The 25303-nt window shown below is 41.6% G+C and overlaps 1 protein-coding gene across 8 annotated transcripts in view; it reads right to left on the bottom strand.

The window, feature by feature from the left end:
* The window catches only part of CLIP-190 (Cytoplasmic linker protein 190), a 242731-nt gene that overhangs the window by 50291 nt on the left and 167137 nt on the right, over positions 1-25303 (bottom strand). For 5 of the 8 annotated variants that reach the window (XM_071590879.1, XM_071590880.1, XM_071590882.1 and 2 more), the window contains exons 3-6: positions 8380-8463; positions 6974-7054; positions 3388-3462; positions 648-800 (exon numbers count right to left, since the gene is read on the bottom strand). In XM_071590879.1, coding sequence (XP_071446980.1) covers positions 648-800; positions 3388-3462; positions 6974-7054; positions 8380-8463 — 393 coding nt within the window. Of the gene's footprint in view, positions 1-647; positions 801-3387; positions 3463-3868; positions 3923-6973; positions 7055-8379; positions 8464-23891; positions 23950-25303 lie in introns of those variants that run through there. The other 3 variants (XM_071590887.1, XM_071590881.1, XM_071590886.1) reach the window with 3 other exon arrangements.

Genomic DNA, 25303 nt, shown 5'->3' with positions numbered 1-25303 from the left:
ATTTTGTAAATCTCTGAATTCCTACGTATTTTATTGAATTTCCTTGATTAGCAGCTTTCCTAGAACTGACATTGAATTTACTTGATTTTTATAGCCTTCATTATATCAAAGAATGTCATTACTTCTGTTTTCAATGTTAAATTACAGACATTATGTTTGTGAAAGGATTAAATGCAGAAAAGATTTTTATTGCAATGAATAATATAGAGTTTCATATTTTTACAGCAATATCCAGAACACAAATTAGTTTTTGAGATTAACCACAAGATAGAACCAAAGAAAGAAAATATGCACATTACAAAAAATGAAGAATATTATAAAAGTAGATGCATGATAGTAATCAACAAAAGAAATGCTAAGTAAAGGAAGAGCATAGCAATGCAAAATGCACTTCCATTTTAAAGTTCTCCAGCCATAACATTTTTTAGATAAAATTAAATATTTTCTACAGGATGAATTATCAGGCAATGATCATCATCAAATTAACTCCTTTGTAAGAATGAGAATATAATTTTTACAACTAAGCTAATTGATGGTGTTTTCAAATGTTAATTTCTTTCAAAACATCATGATGGGCAAGTAATAAGAGCATACAAAGACTATTACAATGAAGGATTACAGAAAAGTTAAAGTAGATGATATCTTACCAATAGTTTCGTCGAGGACGACACCAGCCCATTCTCCAGGAGCAAACTGTGTTTCACCTATGTAGGCAATCTGTCCAGGCTTGGTTCCACCAACCCAGACCTTATCACCGATGATGAAGCTATCTGTGTCTTCAGTCAGAATTACACTTGCATCTAAAGCAGGTGGAAACATTATAAATGGGAAAATGGGCATTCTAAGGGACATTGTAACATTTGCATTCTTATGTCATAGATACCAAGAATAGGACAAGTGGAAATACTTTGAAAAAATAATTTTGATAGATAGTACCTTAAGTCAGGAATCAAATTTACATAAAAAATGAAAGCAGAATGGAAAAAAATACTGAATCCATTCAGGACTTGTAAAATGAAATAAATTTTTCATCATCAAATTCTTTAAATACAGCCAAAGAAGAGAAAGAGGTTTACCACACAAAGTTTCCAAAAGAAGCAGTTCCATATAATAAATGTTGGAAACACTGAAATCTTTTGGTCATGAATCAAATACAGAAGCAAATTCTAATCCTAGTTCATGGAAGATTACACATTTAGTATAGGCATAAGTCGGGGCAATTTTTAAAAATTTGGTAATAAAATAAATTAAAAGGGATTTCATACAGGATATCCCTTCAAAGGTTTTTGCTTTGATGAATACTAGTCTTGCAAGTAAAAAGAATAAATAAAAATCCATAAAGAAAGATGAAAAGCTTCCAGCATTTTGGGTGAAAACTGTATATTCAGGGGCCCTTCTGAATATCAAAGCATCCTCCCAATATGCCAGTAATTGCAATTCTGTGCAAAATATTGCTAAAATATGAATGTTTTTCAAATGAAAAGCAGGATGGAAATAAAAATCCTTTATAAAACTAATTTGACTTACTCTGGCATTTGTAAAATCCATTCTGGCTCCTACCCTATTTTACTAAGTACCTACTCACAATTCACTACCAATACAACTAATTCTAAACTCTAGACATGCAAACAATACACAATTCTTTTAAATGGGTTGCAAGATGGGAGAGAAGAAAGGAATGTCAGAGACTGTGGTCGATTGCATAAAACGGTCATTTCCATGAGAATTTTTTTTTAGTTTTCCTAAACCTTTTCTACTGTGAAACGCGCGATAATTTCGTCCCAACAATAGCCCTGTCCCTTACGTCCATACGTATAATTCGTCCATTCTGATGCATAGAGGAAGCTTACCAGGTTACACAGGAAATTGAATGCCGCTCCCATCAAGCAAATGAAAATTTAAGTTCGAATTGAATGACAAGGGAGCACTCCCAAAATTCCATGGACAATTGAAATGTTATATCCTTGATGATGACAGCGCTCCACACCAACATTATATCAGTGATGAGTAAATCCCCTCCTGGCTCACGGTCGAATTCGTGTGCTTTGGTATGAAAGCGTCGATCCCTTCAACAGGACGAAAAGAAAACTCTCTGGACTTAATCATAGCAGAGTGATGTAAGTTGGCAGAGTTGAGGTCCCACCGCTTGTGAAACTCGCGAGGTAACCAGGATGGAATTCGTTTAGGCCCAACGCACTATTCTTTATCAGACGAGCAAATTCCTAAATAGTAATAATATCCACGCTCACAAATAACATTCACCGCAGAATCCGAACGTTAGTAGTTTCCAGATGCTGATAATGGCCACAGTTGCAAAAACTAGAGAATGACGATTTAATCCCTCCCTATTAAACCCGCCACAAAGATTCAAATCATTCTTGCATTTATAATTAATTGGCATGGCTAATGGGATAACACCCTTCCTTAGTTTAATATTATTTGTTGCGTTCAACTAAACCAATAATTTCAAAAGTAGTATGTTGACAAATTATCACGAACACACGATACTTATCAACGAAATATTCGATTTAATTCATTTTCCAAACTTTTCACGCCTCTCTAAGTTCATTGAAGTGCAAGTAGATATTTGCTAAAAGTTTCCTTTTTATTCGCATTACTTTTCAACGCAATTATTAAATGTGAATATTTTACACTAGTAATTACTCCAGACGCGTAAAAGAAAACAAAAGATATAATCAAGGTATTCAATAAATTTACGAATGGCTAGAAAAATACTAATCAATCTCAAAAGAATTAACAAACTGTGAATCCACGTTTCCGAATATTTCTCTTAACTTACAATCACAGCCCACGCTTCAGTTACGACACCAGCAAAAAGCATTAACACCGGCAGCCGCTTTTTGCCGGCGTCGGCTTCGGCTAAAACTCTAGCTCTCTGGTGGCCAACAAGGAGTCACATTAAGTCTACCGCTCAGTAAATTAACATGTATATATGGACAATGAAGCCATGGCCTCACGGATACCGACGAGATTCTCATTTTCTGAATCCTTATTGAGGAAGATGACGGAAATTCAGGGCCACCTCACCACATATGACATGCCACGTATAACCAGTCCTTTCCAATCCTCCCTCCAATTTGAAGCCCTTCAAAGATTACATTCGTACACAAAAACATCTGAACAACAAATAGTACTGGTTTTCCTCACCATCCCGTTATTTCACCTCATGCATTCAACTTTTTATAACTTTTGGTACCAAATAGCTTTAGCCTCCTGGGAGTGGCCGGCTATGAATCAGACCACGAACCATCTCATGACCAGAGGGTGAAGGGAATAAATGCACAGGGACACAAATGAACAAACAAATGTGGGCGGAGGAGGTCGTCGTCGTGGAGTAAGGGAGGGACTAGTGCAGGGGAATCTCACCAGAGCACCTCCTGACCCCCGCCTCGCTCAGCCTCCTCGCATTCTCCCAAAGGGCTTCTGCGGAGGGCAGGGCATCTGCAGCGACACACCAACCAACAAATGCGTGCGCACCAACAAGCAAATGGAGTTGTGCAACCGTGGAGAGGCGCGAATGCAGGCAGCAAGACAAACAAAATAAAACACAACTACATGCATACACATGGCCAATACATTTAACACAAAAGGTCCACACAAAACATCATTCAACGACATACACATACCGAAACGGACGCATACAATTAGCACCACAACAGCAAAGGCACAGAATAATATAGGTTTCTACATACAGCGAACTATTGAAAAACTATGACGTTCCCAACAAAAAAACCAGCACCATGATACACTGAGAAAACAAGCCAACGGAAACATAGAGGAAAGGACAGATGAAGACATGAAGGTATTCGCATCCATTCGCATAGACAACTGGAAAAAAATGTCTTACCGGATGGTCTTTTCTTGCGGGATACTTCGCTACCCCTCCGGCTCCTACTCCCTACTGAAGAGCAACAAAAAAAAGTCCGATGATAACGGAATTTCTGGACATATTTTAAATACAATCAACATCCACTTCACTTTCAAATGATTTACTGTAAAAATATGATCGTAGTGCAGTGGCGTTTAATACTCGAGCAGATGCAGCGTCTATGCTAAAGGCCTTTGCTTCTTTACAAAAAAACAAAACTATTTGATTGAGTAACGATGACGATGGCGACTTGGGTTACCAAAGCATTACTTTTCAACGAACTATTTACGACAGTTTTGAGGTTTTGAATACGTTAGTGAAAGCAGTGAAGTGCAACGCTATTCTACAACTTACTATGGAGTATCAACTGAGAATGGTCAAGGGAGTAGATGAGAATATTTAAACTAAGTTCAACAAGTAAAATAGTGATAAGTAAACAAGAAATGCTTTCACAAAATTTCCTACGGGAAGATTCTCTTCATTGATGCAGCTACAAAGACAGCTAATACTTACCATTTCATATAAATGCATTACGTGAAATAGTGAACAGCTGGGAGCAGAAATACTCCCAAATGAAAACGAATGGAAACTTAACCGCTGGGAATGCGCGAAGTCGAAATATCAGGTTCCCTTTCAAATTAGTTAAATAATGCGTTTTAAACGCATCGAAACTTCCGTTTCACCGTTCATGTAAATTTGGTTATTTCCGTTAATATAAAATGTTAATTTTTAAATTATCACCGAAGTTAGAAATACAAGCCTAATCATGTTACTTTCGAGTTTATTAGGTTAATACAAGTTTTTATTCGGCAACTTTGCTACATTTTGCACTTTTCATTTTATTACAAATGCCGAGTTCGTTAAGTTTGAGAGTATTCCTTAATGCCCGTATGTATATAACAAGAGGGGATCCAAATAACGCGAAACATTTGGACATCCCGAAAAACTGTTCGAGACTCCGTCGAAAGCTGACCGAAGCGACTAGTTTCATGAAAAGCTGGCAGTTGACCATTTTGAATTCTTTATAGTATTTGTAAGATGTTACAACAATCTTTCGTAAGCCATCACGTCCCACCGATTTGGAAGTCATATCGGTTTCAATGTTTAAAGTAATGATTAGCTGACCCTTCATCAAATGATTAATGTATTAGAATAGGCATTAGAATAAATTAGTATATATCCGAATATGTACCCCGTATTCATTAATTACGCCCACTTCAATGAGTTATCTCTCTTCGAATTAGCAATCAAATCCTCTTTGTTTGACGTGACGCCATACATTCTGGGAATCGATTACGGAGCTCTCTCCAAAAGTGATATTGAAAATGTATTATTACCCCCATCGTACTATGGTAGGAGAGATAATGCCAATAAAATTAGAGAGATTAAGAGCAGGGCAGATATATTTAAGATATCATTTTTCCACGAACGATAAGTGATCAGAATTACATTGTCTAACCGCGGTAGGGGTCATATTCGGGTAACATTACTCTGGTGTGTATTCATCCCCTGCCACACACCATTGCGGTGGCTTGCAGGGCACCAAAATATCTAAAAATAAATGCATTCGAAAGGCAGCTGCCAGCTTCCGTCAAAAGGATTACGAGCATAAGGAGAATCTCTCATAACACCGGTACGTGTAAACGCACCTACTTATATTGTTAATGGTCCTACAAGCTATGGGGCAGTGGTTCCCAAACTCAGGCGTCACAATCGAAATAACAATAGTTATGGATGTTCCTCTAGCGGGGAAGATAAATGAATAAAATTTGGCTCAAGCAAGTACATACATTTTATTCAATTACAAGTATGCAAGTGTACCGGACCACTATGAAGAATTAGGGAAATACAGATTAAGTCAAAGTTTGTGGCACACTGCGCGACCATTTTGCAAGGAAGGTCCCAAGTTCCTGAAATAGTTGAAGGGGTAGTTGTACTGCGATCGGATCCTTTCCTGGTAAATGGATCTTTTGTGATCAACTTCAATGCATTGCTTGGCCTCATTTCGGTTAGGATATCCGACAGAGGGGAGTCAAGTGCTTAGATGGGAACACCACGATGCGAGTGGATCGACATGAAGCCCAGCAAGATAGTTAAGGGTTTCCCAGGTCGGTAACTCTTCCGATGAATTACCCTTGTATTCTCCTAACCCTCTTAATTTTACTTCTCCCTTTCCCAAATCCAATTCCTTCCCCATTCCCCGCATATCTTAGTGTCACTGGATTTGATTCTATCGAGTTCAGTAACAATATAATTAAGAGTAATGGGCAGCACGAGGTGAGAATGGCTAACGCTCATCTTGATTAATTGAAACACACCAATTGATTTTTGAACAATTTTAAACTACAGCGACCATGGTTTCGACATGTTATGTAATTTTTAAGGTGAGTAATTCCCTGTGTGCCTCTTTTTACCCCCTCGTCATTTTTAAGGCACGTGAACAGGTGGCTGCTCATCTTACTGAGTCACATTCCCGATTTTTTTCCGACGAAAATTGTGTGTATTTCTCGACTTTTCTTCCTAGTTTTTGAACTGTGATTGAGTATTTTTTCTAGATCACCCCTCATAGATTCATGAGGCAATACAATCTCTGAATTCGGTCAAGAACAATAATTTCGGTTTGTACCAGGACCTGAACAAGCACATTTTCCATGACCTCAGTCTGACATGAATTAATCACACGACCAAAAGGAATATCGTTCTAAACCAGAACTCTCGATTCATATATCATACTCCCGATTCAACCATCAAATCCTCGATTTTTTTAGCCGGTCCTTTTCCCATTTTTTTCTAGAACGAGTTGCTACCCTGATAAACGAGTAAGGCTCGGTGCGCAAGGTACTACTCACCTTTTATGCATTAACGTGTTGAAACCATTGACGATATAGTAAAATTGCGAGAGTATAAAATATAAAAACAGTGTCGCAAAAAATCATGGCAAGATGAACATTTGTGAAATTAAATGCAACATAATAAATTTTACGGCGGAATGGATGGAGGGGGGGAACACGGACACCTTGGAAATGTTTGGGAAGCACTGCATAAGGGTGACGGAAAGGGTTAAATCTATGGGTGGTCACTTACATGATGACCTCCTTGAAACTTCGCTGTCCCTCCTCGAGGGGTCGTAGTAGGAGGGCACCTCCAGGTCCTCTTCCTCCACGTCTGAGGAGGAGGGGTCATTCAGCGTGCGTGCGTGCAATCGTGCGTGCAAGGACGTTGTTGAATCGGTGGTGGTCCGTGCGATACGGCGGGATATGGGAAAGGAGAGGCCAAGGTTTCTCTTTAGGCAATCCATGCTCTGGGACTTTTTTTTGAACGCTGATACAGTAATACATACATACAAAAGCATCCAAATTCAAAGTGATCTTCTCAAAAATGAGTCTCCTTGCCTCAAAGCACAATTAAGCAAAACGACGAATCGGCGAAAGATTACTGAAGTATTTATTTTGCAAGAAAACATGGTCCCGCCCAGGCAAAGGCGTAGATATGCAGAATATGTAATTACAACTACAACTGAATCAACAATTGACAATTGTCACCAAATATTTGATCGCTATTGAGAGGACACACATTTAAATTAGCATAAATGAAAGTGATTCTCACCCCGACTTCGCAAAATATATCCGGTTAGAATAGTGATTTGTCAGTAATATAATAAACATGAGTTAATCTAAAATTAAGCGCTGGCACGTGTGAAAACAAATATTATTATCACATGTGTAAAGGTTGCTAGTTTGAGGATGTTTTTATCTTAAATTACGGCCAACTTTGGACAAAAATTAAGTCTAATAGTTGAGTGACACTCACAGTGCCTGAACGGAATACAAATATCAGCCACTAGGCAAATCGTTAGCTATTGTTTCAGCCGAGTGCTGCTAAGAAAGTATCGTAGAGTGACCGAGCAAATAAAAAGGTTTTTACCAGACACTTCGTCTGCGTGGAGAGTTTTCAGCCGAGGCAACAAAACAAACAATGAAGCCAAAGCTTGAAAAAAGGCTAGCATGTCGGATTGCAAATTAAAAGCATGACTACTCGTCAAATACTTGAAGCGTGCACTCTAAAGTAATGGAAAGTGTAGCGTGTCACTTTACCATGCAAAAAGTTTAGCACTTGGCATCATTAACCGAGAAATGTATTAAAGTGGATTGTAATTCAAAAACAAGGGTCTAATTACAACCGAGTATACAGATTAATCACGCCATTAAAATTGCATTAATTCTCGTATCATTGACAGCTACGCATGTTGACGGCACTCGAAATTATTTCGGATGAGATAAAAGTTTCATTCATTCCATCGATAAAAAAATATTTTATTCAAAATAAATCAAACCACGATGAATGAGTCGAACAAGACCTCAAAAAATGTTTTAATGCGGGAAAAAACGATCGCGTATGAGGTTCGTGTTCACAAATTGAAGGTAAAAGATAATAACCACACGTTGGTCGCTATGAGATGAGCGCTTCCATTTTCGGTAGTAACTGTTTACCTGCTAGTTTCATCCTGGAGACCTCCTCGTTGATTTTCTTTATTCTCGCCTGTTCTTGTTGCCTCTGCGGGATGACTCCAACACCTGTGTGCAAAGGGGTAATGTAGAAAACACGGGACGGGCTACAACGGCGACAAAGAGCCGTCCAAAGAAGGTCTAGGCCCTCGATGAACTGAGTTCACCACTCAAGTGAGAGGACAACAAAAAAGAGGGAACAAAAAAGTGTCCAGCCTCCATCACCTTTCCCAATTCGAGTATTACTAAAATAGCACATGTATAGAAACTGAAAGAACTTAAGATAAATGAGACAACTTTGAGAGGTTATTAGTACGGCTTCACTATCAATCGCAACCAATAGTTCGCGATTAGAGAAAGGTTTCTTTTGCACAAAAAAAGTTTTTACATGGAATAAAAAAAATTGTTTAAAAATGACACCGCGTACTCAGCGAAATTGAGCTGGATAACGCCATGGGAAGAAAGATCAAGTTTGACAGAATGTTCCTGCATGTAAGCAACAAACGCACTGTTTACCATAAACGGAGGACATATTATCTGATCCCCAAATCCGATATGATTAGTTGAACATGAAAACATACGCACGTATCCTCGGGATATAAGCTGTGCAAACATCTGATTTTTGGTCTCAAACGAACCGTTATTGGATTAGGGCGACCGACTTCAGGGTGATCGTGTGCAATCAAATTTATCCGAATGGTTACGAATAAAGATTTCTATTTGAATATACGATGATCACAAGGAGAAAGTCGAGTTTGAGCAATGTTTAAGTGCAGGCAAATTCTCACCCCCAAATTCCTGGACATGGAAATACTACCCCCCGCCACACGCCCTTGCGGCGGCTTGCGGGGTATTATGTAGATGTAGAATACTAAAACGGCTAGTGCCCTCTGGTCAAGCAGAGGATGGGCGAGTCCGGCCGAAAGGAAATGTCCAGTTTTCGTAACATTATCCCAGCATTTCCCTAACGAGCATTCTTCCTTCCACAGCCCTTCCTTGCCCTAAATAACCATGCCGAAGACCCAAATGACCTCGAATGAATAATACCAATGGATAGCCGCTGCTACAACCGCCGTTTTTGTTCCTAGTCATTGACATACAGCCATTTTAGTGATCTCCATGCGCACAAGCGGGTAGTCTGATTAGCCTTCATTTTATTTCATTTCTAAAGAGTGCATACGTCAACCATTATTTTGAAACATTTTTCACCACTGAGGGCCGTAAAAAATGATTTGGCCCTTGAAACTGAATTAACACCAACAGTTTTAAACGGAATTTTAAGGCGACAGGGAGAGTTACAACGCAACGTAAACTCGCTCAGAGAAAATTCATGAGAACGAGCCATCGCTCACAACATTCGATCCAGGGGAGGGATTGGAATCCGCGACTATTGGGACATTCGGCGAGAATTAACAGCTATATCTGTGTGCCACTCTGAAATCCGTCACGAGGGCAAGTGGCAGAGGGTGTTCGGCCATAGCCAAAGACAACCGATTACTATGGGAATAAGGGATTATTTTATTTTCGGGTAGTGTAAATGGCCATATATAGCGAACATCGCATTTGTGGACATCGTTTCACGAGGGGAAAAGAAACCTTCACATCAGGCTTCTCGCCTTAGTCTATGTAAACGAAATATTTTCCTCTGTGTTTGGGTTAAAAAAACATGCAACCGCTGAGTCAACAGTCTACAGTTAATCAACGTGAGAATATAACCAGGGAAAGCCATTCTCGCGGGGACGTGGGACACCTCCATTCAAGTTTGACTAACCAGGGACGGTTAGCATCTGCACCCTCTCCGAAATCAAGAGTACTGCGGACAATTACCGCATCGAGGATCGTTAAGAACGCATTCATCGCGAGTGAATGCGATGCGAGCAGACTCGAGTGAAGCCAAGCGGAGAGAGTCATTACTCTTTTCCACATTCGTCCCCCCCCCATAATGTATGAGCACCTCTTTGTGGCCAAGGTCAGTATCAAGCCGGTCAGCTTTTGACGTGCTCGCTAATGATGCCATGGCTGTCATGATTCCCTCTCGAGGAGGGACTCCTCCTCGGGTGCCGGCACTCGCAGTCGCTCGTGGGGAGGAGGTCGGACCGGCAGTGGGTGGGGAGGAGGTCGGACGGCAGTGGGTGGGAAGGGGCTCTCCCCGGGAGGGGGCAAGAGGATTGCGAGGGGTGTGGGGGTGACATGTACTGGAAAGGGCGGGGGAGGCGAGGGACAAGCGCCGGGGAGTGGAAAAAAGAGTTGATAAGGATGTACGGCGGCGGAGACGACAAGAGAAGGGCTGAGGAATGGGAGGAGGGCGCACCTTGCAATTCACCCGAAAATGAGTTCACAGAAAGTAAGTTTACCCAACCAACTGTTTCACTTTTCACCTAATTACTGAAATAGAGAGCCTGGTGGGCAGGGAGTTCGGCGAAGCACCTGGGTACGATTTCCGGTGACTATAGACTCCCTCAACTTCACCCTAGCAAAATGATTATTAGGATATCGGATCTCCATGGGAAGCCGTAGGGAAAGAAATTGACCATCATAGCCTGATGTGCGAATTTCAATTTGCGAGTGGGAGATGACAAACCCAGTAATCCCAAATCAAGTAGAGTAAGAAATCAAATTCATTCGGGTAATGACTCTGCTTTTTGACCATATTGACATGACCAGGACCGGGCGTCCTTTGCCGACGAAGATGGAGTCGACGTCCAGAATCCCACGAGTTCGATTCCGCAATGCAAGTTTACTATATTTACTTAAAACATTTGACTTAAACGAGGGCCAATTGGGAATTATAGGCGAGCTGGAATTTAATTAGAAAAATGACTTTTTATTAAAATAACAAATTGATCATTCACATACAAACACTGGGTACCGTTACAAAGTCATGCTTATTTCCACAAATATTCTCAGGAATGATTATCCATTTGAACGAGATTTTTACGTAGAGATAACAGATAACATCTATGAGATTTTTACACACACATCCAAACATCCAAAAGTCCAATGAGCGCGAATGGAAATGAGTGGGGTGCCAATTTTATGGTAAACATGAGAAGAAACTGAACGTCATTGCAGGGACGAATCGACACAAAAGTTTTGGATGGACGTGGACTTCTGTTACCCAGCGACCATTCCGCATGCGTTATCATGTCCCATCGACATCGGAACTCACTTGACGTCGACGACTAAGGTGTAACACCGGAGTCGTCATCGACAATCTCCATCCTCATCCGACACTGACATATACCCGCGACAATGTCAGACAAGCAATATTTGTCGACATGGAAATGTCGAGTCTAGTGCCGGCATCGGGGAATGGGCCGGCGCCGGTTAATCCCTAATGGGAGGCTCGTGGGGATGGGAAACGACATGTGGGAAAGGAAATAGAGAGGGAACAGAGATGGGAGGTAGTCAGGAGCAACGGCGAATGGTCACGTGACGAGAGGTCATGAGCGACACACACAAGCTGAAAGACACTTAAGGAAGGAAATCGCGACCGTCTCCTAGAGTGTCTTTCATTCTTACTCTCACGCGATGGTGAATCTTACGCATCGTTTCGTAATACGCTTGAGCAACTCGGCACATTCAAAGAATGAAGTTACCGGGCACCGCGAGCCCTATCTCCATGTTGAAGCAGGTTTCTTCCTTCGAGGACGACAAGAAAACGTCATCTTTCCTCCTTTTTTCAATAAATTAAATCATACAATGAGTGATTGACTCCCTCCCTGTAAATATATTTTTATTTCCATTGGAAAATTTATTTTTTCCTTATCTGGTAGGATACTATAAGAAAATTATGTCATCGCTAATATAATAAGTTCACTGTCAGCTCTATTCTCAAATCAAAAGGGCATAGTTCTAAAAAAAAACTCGGAGATGACACCTAAAAGTGTACGATTAAACTATCACTATTATCCAGGAACAACAACTTGTTTCTCGAAATATTTCAGACTCAAAAAAGCCCCGCGGTACTCTAAAAAGCTCTCGATGGTGCCATGCACTTCACGATTGAGTCTCGTGACTTACCAGGCGGTTTTAAACGATGTTATGTCACACGATTCTTGAATCCCTCCTAATCCCCGTTTCTTTGAAATTCTCTCCCCTTTGAAAGAAATTTCTCTTTGGGTCGATTCATCCAACTTTTTCTTTCTGAAGAAGATGAAATGCTACGCCTCTGATATGAAACATCACTTGCTCATACCGCTATTTCCCCCTTTCCCCCCTTCAAACTTGGCCTTGCCTGGACAACCGTCATTCCCTCTCCCCATCCTTCACAACGTTCACTTTATAAATTTAAACACCCTCGACAAAGATCCCATTGGCCACACAGTCAATGTAATCTGCATAAAACCAATCAAAATTCAGGACCCTCTTTTCCTCGAGCGTTCAATTCACTCTCCAACAAGAAATATATCTTTCACTATCAGGAACACGTATTTACGGCGCCCATGTACTTTATTAGCTTGGGATACCCTAAAATGACTTAGAGTCACATATGTTTATTTGATTTACGCTCTTTCACATTTAGCTACTTGATTGCGTCACTCCATTTACTATATGTGTCCTCCCACGATGAGTTTAAAAAATAATAATGCATAACCAAGACCTTGTTTTTTACACTCCTGCATTTAACCTTCATAAAGCCTACAAATCGGCATACCTCTCACAGTTGAGAGCTTATGCGAAAATACCTAATTAATCAATATGTGCATATTGTATTTCATCATAACTTCTATGTTACTTTTCATTATTAATCTATGCATGTTCTCTTTTGAGCGAGACCAAAATATTTGGACGACGGTCAATGGCAGATTCCCAGATCTTTTCCGTTCAAAAAAAAATTAAATTCCAGCCACTTTACGGCTTTCCCGGTCGATGCTCAACCTGCGCACTCAGTTAACAGTTAACTCAGAACTCTTCAGACAGAAACTCAAGACAAGGGACGACCAAGGGATACGTTTAAACCAACAGTTAAGCTAATAGCAGTAGGTGCGAGGGACGAAATTAATGAAACGGCTCCAGGGAGATTAGAGGGGAAAGAATGGAGAAGATGACTTGTGGAATTTGTGACGATCGTGTCATCTCCTTTAATACACAGAGTCACTCCGCGGGGGAAGTCCGAAACGAAAATAATGAGTGCGCAAAAATATAATCACCCCGAATTGTGGCCGAAAACAAAGTCACGCCTTCCTCCCCTCCCGAGACGCCATTGTCACTTGAATGGAGAAGGGAATAAAAAATACCGCAAAAATGAGAATAGAGGAAGATGCCCACTCTGTCCAGAGAGGCTTCGGAAAGAGAGATCCCTTCCTTGAATTATGCGGAATACGCATTACCGCGCACATTCCGATAGGGACGAATTATCAGTCGGAAAGGCGACGGCGTTTTGTGACGCAGAGTTGAAAGGCAAGGTAATTTCTATGGTGGTATTAAATATTCAGTAATACGATAAATCAAAACATTCAAATGAAAATATGAAATGACGCGGGATGGCTAACGCAGATTTTATTGCCAAGTATTGTTAAGGGGAATTTTTCAAGTGACTGGACGTAAATAAGTTAGCATGACGAAAGCTGGTGCCCACGAATTTTACGACTGATGTTTGTTGACCAGTTCCTTTTTTCACTACGCTATGTCCGCAAGGAAAATTGAAATTCCAATAAAGGTAAGTACCCGTCACCGGACTCGAGAAATACGTCTCTCTCTCGTGCTCGTAATCATATGAAATTTTCGCTTTCATCTTACTCATCGTTGTGCGATTCAATTCTTCGGAAGAAGTAATAAAAAATAATGGATCGTACATAGTAATGAGCTTGAGTGAGACATTACTCCCTTCTCCCGACTATCCCCATGGAAGGAATGGCAAATCGGTAACTATCCCGCAGGAAGAACGTATAAACAGCTAAACAATCATCATTTGAAACAAATGAGATGGATATTTAAGCAGGCAAATAAAATTCTCGCATACAATCAAAGTATGAGCAGATATACAAATGTTGTTGTCACTTGTTTAGTCAATAATCCGCAGTATTCCCAAAGAAAACAAACACGGTTTCGCCAACTTGATGGGATATTGCGTCATCACCTGGGGACAACTGAAACCACTTTCTGAAATCTAAACGGTAGAGACAGGTTCGTTTGCAGAATCGTAGCAGCGGAACTTGCTGAGATCCCACAGGAAATAACCGATGATCCATGCTAGTGATAATCAGTGACGCAGACTTAACGAATAAGCATTACCCCATTTTTACAGATCTTACATTTCCAAAGATAAGGGAGCAAACATTGTCTTCAATTTTTGGAAAATTAAAAACAAAACAACTCTTTTGTACCAATTAAAAAAGGCATTGCACTTTTAAAAAGTTTTTCGACACTTTAAGTAGGTACAATGCGTGGTGTTACGTAATTTTAGGACATGGATTCAGAACAATTACGTAATTGTAAATATAGAACGTTTCACTGTTTTATGGCGTTATTAAAGTTAGCAGATACGTTCTCAACGCCACGATAACAGTTGGTGGTGCTCATTGGGTTCCAAAAATTTTTATGCTCAGTTAATCACGGACAGGTAAAAAATATTTTAAAAGTAATCCTGAATTTGTTCACGGCTGTTTCCATGTATCTACATGAAAACACTGCTGCGAAAATTTTAACATAGTGCGCATTAAATACATCACTAAGCAGTTAGATAACCATTCAAAAGATGACAAATTGAACCGCAATGACAGAACAGCGTAATGTTTGTTGTTTACTCTTGAAAAAGAGACGATAAAACTCTTGAAAGGCCGCACATTACCCAGAGAGATCTCGTTTCTACACCATTGGTCATTATCGATATTCCTTTCCACGAGCTCTCAGTTGCCCCCTCACTCCCACGAGCACACCTTTGGAGAGGGGAACGGACACCTGTTGCCGCCAACCTGTTGCCCCGGGAACGATCTTGCGAGTGGGAGAGAGTGGACGCCAGAGGAGGCGGGAGAAGTGAAGCGTGAGGACGACCACCCTCTTGGAAGGACACGGATTTGGGCGGAAGCGCGGCTTGTGGAATACCTACAAGTGTTTTGCAAATTCACCACACCAGCCGAACGGTAAATATGAGAGCCTATGAAATTGAAAGCAGTTGGGAAGAAATTTGTACACTTTAATCCTCGTCTATTTTCTAAAACTTCCTCGAATTTTTCCCGAAGGCCGTGACTGGGAGCCGTTATCAAATAAGTGGCGTGGCGAAGGGTGACGGTGGGCTTCCTAAATCATGGCCCACATTACATATAACCTCAGAAAACTCGAGTACTAATAGTATTGCGTGATCTGAAAGTAATCACTTAGCATCCATTCACTCCTTTTTCCAAGAATTTATTGTTTTTCATCTATTCTGATTCTTAAATACTTACTGACCAGCGTTTCAGTAACGCAAGGATTGTATTAGAGCATGTGACCAAATGGGACAAATCGCTTTTCGGATCTTTGAGGAATGTATTTATTCTAGTTGGCGGGAAGGTGTAACCTGTCAATTATAATTAAACACTGCGAAGCTCTGTTGGTGGGCTCGCACATGTTACGTGTTGTTCTTTTACAAAAGAAATTGTGTTACAATTGCATCAATATTCGAATACATTGGCTGAGGGAGAATTCTTAATGTACCTCCTGTGACCTCCATTTGCTTAATTTTTCCCTAAATTTTTCAAAAACTGAGAGCTTTTCCACTGCATACACCTTGCTTCACATAATCACGCTGCCGAATATGGCCCAAAAACTCTATAAGAGGTTCTTTTAAGTCTAATCCATGGGTCGTATAAGAATACTATCTAAAAAAATTAAAAACTATTTTCGTTCTTAAGTAGCAGCATTCCACAGCCTACACTTGGAATAAACTAAATACGTTCTCATTAAAGCTTACTGAATTCTGAAGAATCCACGCCTATTGATTCGCAGCTACCCTGTGTTCTATCGATGGTGAAAAATAAGCGCGGTGAGTATTATCATATTTCGGAGTGCGGAAACTCCCTAAGAGTCGCAATTCGTGGCAACGCGAGGGCCGCTGCGAGCAGGTGCTCGATCTCCTTGACAGAGACGAAGATAGCATCGGACGAGCGAGTGACTGCCTAAGGAACCTCACCACGCGGAGGGAATCAATTTGTTTCACCCGCTGATACGAAGTCGTGGAAAATTACAGATGCTATGAGAGAGGCTCATATGGCCCCAACGGTAATTCTAGCCACGCTAAATGGAGACTGGATAAACGCAGTCACCGACCAAATTTAAAACTATGCCTCTAGGGGGTCTTTTGACTTAATATTTTAAGAGAGGTCTTTAGGGTTTAAGGTTGAACTTTTTGGTCGAGTGGAAATTTTTCAAACTAACTGCTCTTCTTTAATATCAGCTGGCCTCGCCACATCTACACCAATCCGTAAATTGATATCCTTGTACTCAACGGATTATCTCAAACGATCTGGCAGCGGGATAATAACAGAATAACATGACCATAGTCGTGATTTAAAAAATATGAAGAACATCTTTCCGAGAATAAATAAACACTAGTAGTTGTGGGCTACCGAGAAGGCCAAAAACAAGGTTTCCAGTCCAAATTTTTCCCGCGGCGATACATTTCATTCGCTCACCGGAAAGTAATGTTATCCATAACTCACTACCCGACATCCGACCCATTTCGCGATTTCCATGAAACCAATACGCTTCTTCCTGCCGCCAGGTAGCACCGGTTACGATGAAGATGAATTATGATTCAGTTGCCTTCCGATTCCTTGAAATTTCTTTATTGTGGACGAGAGTGGCTGCGACATGCCACCATAATAAAAGGTGCTAGCACATTCATTCATACGTATCGTAATACAAACTCCACGAAAACTAGCCAAGGTACGGTGAATGATAAGCGTAATTAGACTGAATACAGAACATTATCAAAGGCGAATCAGAAGCGGAGATGAAAAGGTATTACTAAGAGATATATCTGTATTATTACGTGTTTCTATGCATCGAGGCGAATATAATCATAAAATATTCTTAATGGAACGGTACAAGGTATAATGAGTGACTAATTACACGAACACTGAAATGTCGCGTGAAAATTTGAGTTAAGTACTCATGGTATTCAAATCCATAAAAGACACTCGGTTCTGCTCTTCCAAAGATCGCGAATATGTATTCAGTGTTTGTCGCAGGATCGTATTGCTTAGGTTAAAAGGTACAATATGACCTTAACCGTTAGGGCGTCTAAATCCCAAATCTCAAAGCCACTACTCATCTGGCGTTTTTTAATTTGTCGCGGCATTTATCGCCGGGAAACTCAATTACGGGCTAAGCGAGCGCTAAGATAGGAAACTACACCTCTCTTACTAGCGTCGGTGATGGATGGCATGAATCACGGAGCCTTAGAACATTTCGAAAGGCTTGTGATAGTAATTGAAATGAAAAATTTCCGTCATTATTTCTTGGGTTCTTAACTTCATACAGTTTTATTCCACTCTTGGAGAGAGTCGTCCCGCTATAGCCGAGTAATTAAAAGACCAATTTCTTTAAATACAATTCTTGATTTTCACGTTTTGCCACTTCGTCGATTTATTTTCTTCACAAGAAAGCACATTTCAAAACGAGACATTACCTGCATAACCATTACATGATTTATAATTCCGATAATTATTTATATGGCCGATGACACTCCAGACAAGCTATTCTTGGTCTCGCGAATTCAGGGCTAAAAAGTTTTCCAACGCTTTCGACCTTGGTGATGTAACTTTTACCCATGCTTTTTTTTTGCTAACTCACAGTGCATCGAGTCGCAGCCTTAATTGAGCAATTACACGCTGAGACGCCTAATGCAATATTTTAAGGGGATTAACGATCGAAAATTTTTCAGGCTAATGTACTGAAATCCTAGATAATACACTTAAATTATTTTTAAGTTGTTTTGTTTTTTGCTTTCCGGACGATCCTGATGGTCAGAGCGCCTCTTGGATACCGATTAGCATTTGGCTTGTCATCTTTCCCAGGGATCGAACCCATCAAAGTCAACACAGCACCCAAGCCAGAATTGGAACTCGAACCGCGAACTTTGGGTTAACAGGCGAGCGCTTTACCTACCCAACTATTATCCCCGATGCGAGATGAACGGCATTAGACCAGCCACGACAGTGACTCATTTCGACAAACGATCTGGTTGAGGCCATCCTGTTCAGCAGCTATGAACACTCAAAAAACTGCATACTCTTCATACATACAGGTATGAATAAAGGGAATATTTAACGGAAACATATCGTACATTCGTCTTTGCTGGAATAAAACCGGTGAAAGTGGAAGTATAGAGTATTCAAAAGAGGAGAGTCCGTAATCCGACCTTCGTGAACCGACAGAGCTCGTGTTTCTGCTTTCTAGTCAAAACAGTCGCACTTGGAATTCCAAGGCAAGGCACAATATGATCCAAAAATATTTCCTTGAAAAACATGAACACATCTACTACATCTAAAATGCATAGGGCACCTAATCTGAATCAATATTGGCATCACTCATGGTAACTATCGGCCTAGAGAAATCGCTATTGTCATAATCCCTTACCTTGGTGAACTACAAAGAAGGATGTGCAGAGATACAATCGCACCACAATGTAAAAAGATGCAATCGCACAACAGCATCGTTACAAGTGTGCTGACGATAAGTTCTGCGTGCGATATGGGTTGAATGTTTCTGCATGCACAACCGAAAATTGCGTGACCACATAAATTCAGCGCACGTCTCCGACATCGCAACGCGTGTAATGCCCATGTGCCCTACGGACGAGGTGTATTTATCGTGAATGCTGCTGGATTCTAATCCCAGAATTTTACGGCCATATCAATGCATCGTCATCGCTTCGATTTACTCCGTTCACCCACAAGTCATACCGCACAGCCCTACCACTCGAAAGTCCTACCGGGAAACAATCGAACCTCGCGAGGTGAAGGGACAGCCGGCCCCGCTTCGGTGGGCGTGTGATTAAGCGGTGTAAGGGGGAGAGCGGCGGGACGCATATTACGCGTCCCCGAAGCTATTTCTTCAGAGCTCGCGACCGCGCGCGTTCCCCACGCACTGAGATCAGCATCCCCGTAAAAAGAGCCACGCTCCGAGCGTTCAAGAGTGAGAGAGAAAGAGAGTCAAAAGGGGAAAGAGGGGTCTCCTCTCCCGATCTCCCTCCAGCGATCAATTATTATTCACACGGATCCTTCCATCCCACATCCATACAGCCTGACGGTATCGACTCGGGTCGGATGCAAAACGAAAAGGAGAACAAGATACGTGAGGACATCTGCGAAAATACACCCAGCATACCGGCGGCACGAATGAAACAAAATGGCACTACTAATTTGAGAATCTGTCCGACGTATCGGAGGGAGTCGACAAAAAAAAACCCCCTTCCCTCGCGAAGCATGCTGTTATTTTCCGCGGTTTTCGGTAAATGACTACTAATTTGCCGCCATGTGACCACGGACGGACACGTCGGTAACTAACAAGTAGCAGTGGTAATTATACCTTTCAGGCGCCACAGCAGCCTAAGTCGTATCCATTCCTCCATCAGCTAGAATGCGAGGATGTTTATGCCCGAGGCGCGACTCACAGGATAGGGAACTTCGGGTTGGTGGTCGAGTGAGTCCCGCCGAGCTAGTTAGATGCGTACGACTCCGGACAAATTGAAATGCGCACCTTTGAATTCGCGAGTGTAAACGGCTGCAAAAGAGTACGGAATCTACAAATTGGTCAGTTCATCGCACTCAGGAATACAGGGTGGAAGCACTTCTTTATTGTAATGCCACAATACATATGTATTTCACCATTTACAACCTTGGCGCTCATTGAAAGAAATCGGATGTCAATAAGAGTATTACGCGAACAACGTAAAGAACATAAACGACACTTCTGCACGGTACTTGGATGAAGCATGTCCTTGTGAAACAGTATTTGCTACAGGGTACTCTCGAATGAATAAAATCTGTTCAATTTTTCATGCCGTCCGAAATCAGTAATTAAGTCCTTTCCTCTCCTTCCCAGGTTTGTGCGAAGGTAATACCAATAAAAGCAAGTCAATTTCGAACATTTGCCTTGGTTACCTCACATGCTCTCGCAAAAGACCTCGCTTAGAGTAACGAGCAATAAAATGTAAATACTATCAAAAGAGAAAAAAAGGAACACACAGGTTAATTTTTCCATTAAAAACACAGAAAATTTAATATAGCGTTGACAAAAAGTTCTATAAAAGAATAATTAATCAAATTACCGCGGAAAATAAAGAATATTAGTGTAGAACTTTACAAAACATTCAAAGGGTACTGGCTACGAAAATAATCGTGCGTACAAGACCCCAATGGCCGTCATTCTACACTTTTGGAAGAACGCTGGATCTACTTTTTAAATCTGGTGAATCGGGTAACGTCAATCCTGATTTCTCTCCATTTTCCTTGTGTTATATATTATTGCTCACTAACTCCTGAAAATATAAGTATCTGTATTGCGTCTTCTATCAACAGCAATAACTAAATACGCGTGATCACAAGTGATCACGTCCGAGACACCTCATTCTGCCTTGAGATATCCAGGATTATCCCTTCCACTGGTACCATCAAGTCATTCAAGACTCGGTGGATGCTTTAGTTATCAACGCATTGCCAAAACTTAAACAGTTCCATTAGAGACGCCAAACTTTCACCGGAAGGCAACACGAAATAGTAAATAAATGCGTAATGATCCACTTAACCTTAAAAGCACAAGTTACAACTAGAATAAATATAACAACGAAAATTATAACGATACAATTTCGAATTCCTCGGTGCATCTATGCGTCCGGATCCAGCAAACTATAATCTGATAAAATCTGAAGTGAAAATATTGACCAATAGATGAGGATGATATCGAAATAATGATATAGATAAATCTACGAACGACTCAAAGTACACTAAATAATGTGAACTCAGTGAAATCGATAAGATTGATGGGATGGAACTAATCGGAATGAAAGTGATAATCATCGAATATTGGGTGAAATGAATGAACTACTAATGGGAAACACCAATCGCCGATATCTTACTGGTATTCATAATATTATACGAAGAAATGATTATGAAAACGATTTCACCTCATCTACCGAAAAGTTATCATCGGCATTAGGGCAACAGGGAACTCATTTGTTATTTCCACAAACACGCTGAACATTTAGAAAACTTTCAACAATATTATTAGGCACTGGAATAATAAATCCATAGAAAACATTCCTATAATTACCAAAGTTATTGAAGCCCAATGTTTGCCATTCCTACACAATAACAACTGTAACCCTCTAAGATGAATTTCAATGTATTTTCCCGGATGCGTACCAAACCAATAATCCTGGAGACGCGAATGCCAATCCAAGTTATGAGGGGCAAGGGGCAACCCGAGCACAATATTGTCACTTCCGTAAATAATAGCGCGAAAAACAGCCTGTCCAGGAGCGAAGAAAGTGGGAGGAGACCGCCAGGCGGGGAATCGAAATGTTCGGCGCCGAAATGATGATGCCCGGAGATCGACTCCGGTCTCTGATTGGTGGACATCCGGTAATTACAACGAGGTTGTTAGGAGGGAGCAGCGTGGTCGAAATCGAGCAGCCAACCGAGATATCTATCGATCGAGGAAAAGATGCTCATCGATTCAGACCCCGAGACAAACGGTCCACCGACCCAAAGTCCCGGCAAAGGTACTTCTTCCACTCGTTTTGACAAGCGGATGCATGAATTAAATAACTGGATACCAGCTACCTCCGGCCAATAATTACAGAGAGCATTCTTTCGCCCCAATTATATAACCCGGGGAAGAAAGAGAACCTACATCAAGTGTCTTGAGTAGTTCCAAATAAAAAAGAGAAGGGAGAAGGGCACCACGGCCCTATCACTAAAAAAATTCGCATAATCTCGACTGTGCAACATCTGCGAAACTAGACCGTTCACCTTGACTTTCTGCAAGACGACTCACGCCAAAGTCATTCCCGGCTGGGAGAGCAAAATTTTCCTATTATGCTGGCTGGAGGGATTTCTAGAGTTCCGCAGGATTCATTCATTCATTTTAACACCATCCCTTTAATGCTAAAATTCAAACCGACAAATCAGAAGCCTTTAAAAATGCTTGCAGATCGTTTACATCACTGGAAATTAACACGATTCAACTTTTTCGACCACGCTGAAGTGTGGCGTGCCCTACAACACCAGTTAAAGAGAAGGGGCCCGATTCGCGGGCCACGCAGTGATCCTCGAAATTCACAGGAAACGAAATACTTTTGGCATTATAAAAAATGGATAGACTCATAACCAACAACAACTGAGCATAAGATTTAGCGTCGGTATGTCGTACATAACGCACTGAGAAAAAAGGCACAATATAGTGTCTGAAGACTTTCGGACCCATCACAACTTTGACGCTAAAGAAGATATTATGAAACTACACTACCCCCACCACAAACAAACCTCATGCATCTATTATGCTTCAACCCAAGAGAGAGGAACTGCATTCGTAAAAAGTGCATTAAAAGAGCGGAGGAAACGCCTACCACGATAAAAAACGAGCATAAAACCAAAGGCACCGCGAGATCGCCAAGTGAACTGCGTTAAGCAAATCGAAGTTACGATAGAGGTGGCCTTGGCCGGCTTATTCTTCCTCCTAAGAAAAGGTTAGTCCCAAACGACCAACTAATTACTATCTCGCAACACGTCGAATGCTTTGTCGTCGCACTAACAAATCCGAGAGTGGGGAGATACTAAGAATTCAGAAAATACCAACCGCGGGTGTTATTTGAGAGAAAGAGAAGGAAAACGTCTCCATTCAACGAGAAGGGTGGCGAAAACGGGCGAGATCAATCTCTGGAGGATCACACCGAAATGCCGAAGGCCACTCTAACCGGAAGGAGGTCGTTTCAGACGCCGTAAGGAACCCACCTCTTTTAGAGACAAGAGGAGGCTGTGGTTTTTCCTAGCCCGACCCTATATGGATGATCTCGATCACGGAGATGAAATATCCCTCAACCTAGGTCAGTGGTAGACAAGAAAATTCATTCTCCGGACTTGAACCTATAAAAAGAACTTCGCAATCGTTGAATTGCCGACGCCTGAGGTCTACCGCGGGGAAAAGTCCTCGGAATCACCCGAAGTAAACACGAAAACGGCAACACGCGTTGATCTCTCGTCCCATAAGCCGCGGAGTGAGTAGGGACGGAGTATTCCCAGGATGACGCACCGTGGGTGATTGGGTAGCCGAGATCTCGGAAAGACCTCCTGGGGATGAGGCACGGCCCTTTCCGGGAAAAGTGACGCGCGGGAGACGGTCGCCGAGGGAAACGATATCTTTTCCCGGGACACCGAAGAAGATCCCGAGGGGAGACGCTTCCCCACACGGGAAGCGGCGATGTGGCGAGGTGGATGGACAAGGGGGGGAGCACAACGTGCTTCATAGAGACGGGATGGAGGAAAGGAGGAGAACGGACACCATTCACTCACCTGACGGAGCGAGATCCAAGCGTCGAGTGCGCGGCGAGGAAGAAGTCCTTTTGAGAGGGACATGAGATCGGAGGGAGAAGGGGGAGGTTGGATTGGGGTGGGGAAGAGCAAGGGCGGGGTAGAGGGAGGGAAAGGCGGAGAGGACGTGTGGGCGGGAGGGCGGAGCCGTGTGGGGGGGAAGGCGGGGGGAAGGCGGGAGGAAGGCGCCCGTCCCTCCTCCCTTCAACTCCGGTCAACGAGATGCAATGGGAAACACGCCGTCGGACGAGTGGGCGCCCGACACAAGGGGTCCTACCCCCTCGAGGGGTGAAATTTGGACGACTAGGGGCGAAAATGCGGAAGGTGCAAGATCAGCACCAAGATCCCGGGATTTCTTAAAGAAAGAACCTCAGCAATGGGCAACCGCCCATTAAGTATCAATTTTAAACCCGACTGAAACCTAATGGCACCGATTTTATTTTTAATATCGCGATTTGATAGTCGTACGTACACATGTGTCACTCTCTCCGTTAAACCATTTACGCCTCTTTATCTACCGCTCTGATATTGTCAGTTTACTCCCTCTCTCACCAGCGTTCTCCGCGACGCCTCACTATATTGTATAAATACGAGCAATTTATCTCGATTGAAGACAGGAGATTCTCATTTGCAATTTTATATTCTTTCACATTGAACAAAAAAAATACGGGGACACTCAACTTGTTATCATGAGAGATAGCTAACGTTTTCTAAGCTCTGGATTCAATCCCAAACAAATGCCATACTCTGGTAGTGGCCAGTTCAGATATTTGAACGGAACCTTTTCATTTGCGTCCATCATTTAGTTTAAGATACACATGGCGATCTTACTAAAATTGGTTTCTTGAGAAATGTACATTTTTTCATTATTAATACGCATTTATTTCATGGGCTTGGCAGTTCGAATTGTTTGACATTATTGATAGGTAGCTAAAATACACACGATATTATCACGGCAATACGTACTGTTCAGCACTGTAAGATAAAATTTGCATTTAAATTCAATAAAAAGCATGGGAGGTAGATAATGAATATTAGTGGGCCCAATGGTTCTGGCTATGCCACTGGTATACATTCAATTATCTAAAAAATGCACCGCGAAATATTACCCAATTTTTCGTAGCGTCAGAAGACTGGAAGAGAGAGCATAAAAATCCCAAAATCCCCTTAAACAACTGAAAGAGACTAAGAGGATATTTTTAGAGCGTGCGCGGCAGGACCGCGTTGTTCCATTACGTTTAATATCATAATATCGTCATGAAAAAAACAGGACATGTTCAGCCTCCACAGGGAAAAAGGAAGATTTGTACTTCAAATCCGTAAAATGAAAACTTGATCGGAAAAATCCTGACTTTAATCAGACCCCAGAATGTAATCTCTAGTCAAGTAAATAA

Source organism: Hetaerina americana, unplaced genomic scaffold, assembly GCF_022747635.1.
Source record: "Hetaerina americana unplaced genomic scaffold, ioHetAmer1.1.p SCAF_4, whole genome shotgun sequence".
In the NCBI taxonomy this organism is placed as follows: domain Eukaryota; kingdom Metazoa; phylum Arthropoda; class Insecta; order Odonata; family Calopterygidae; genus Hetaerina; species Hetaerina americana.
This window is presented reverse-complemented; position numbering and strand designations above follow the sequence as displayed.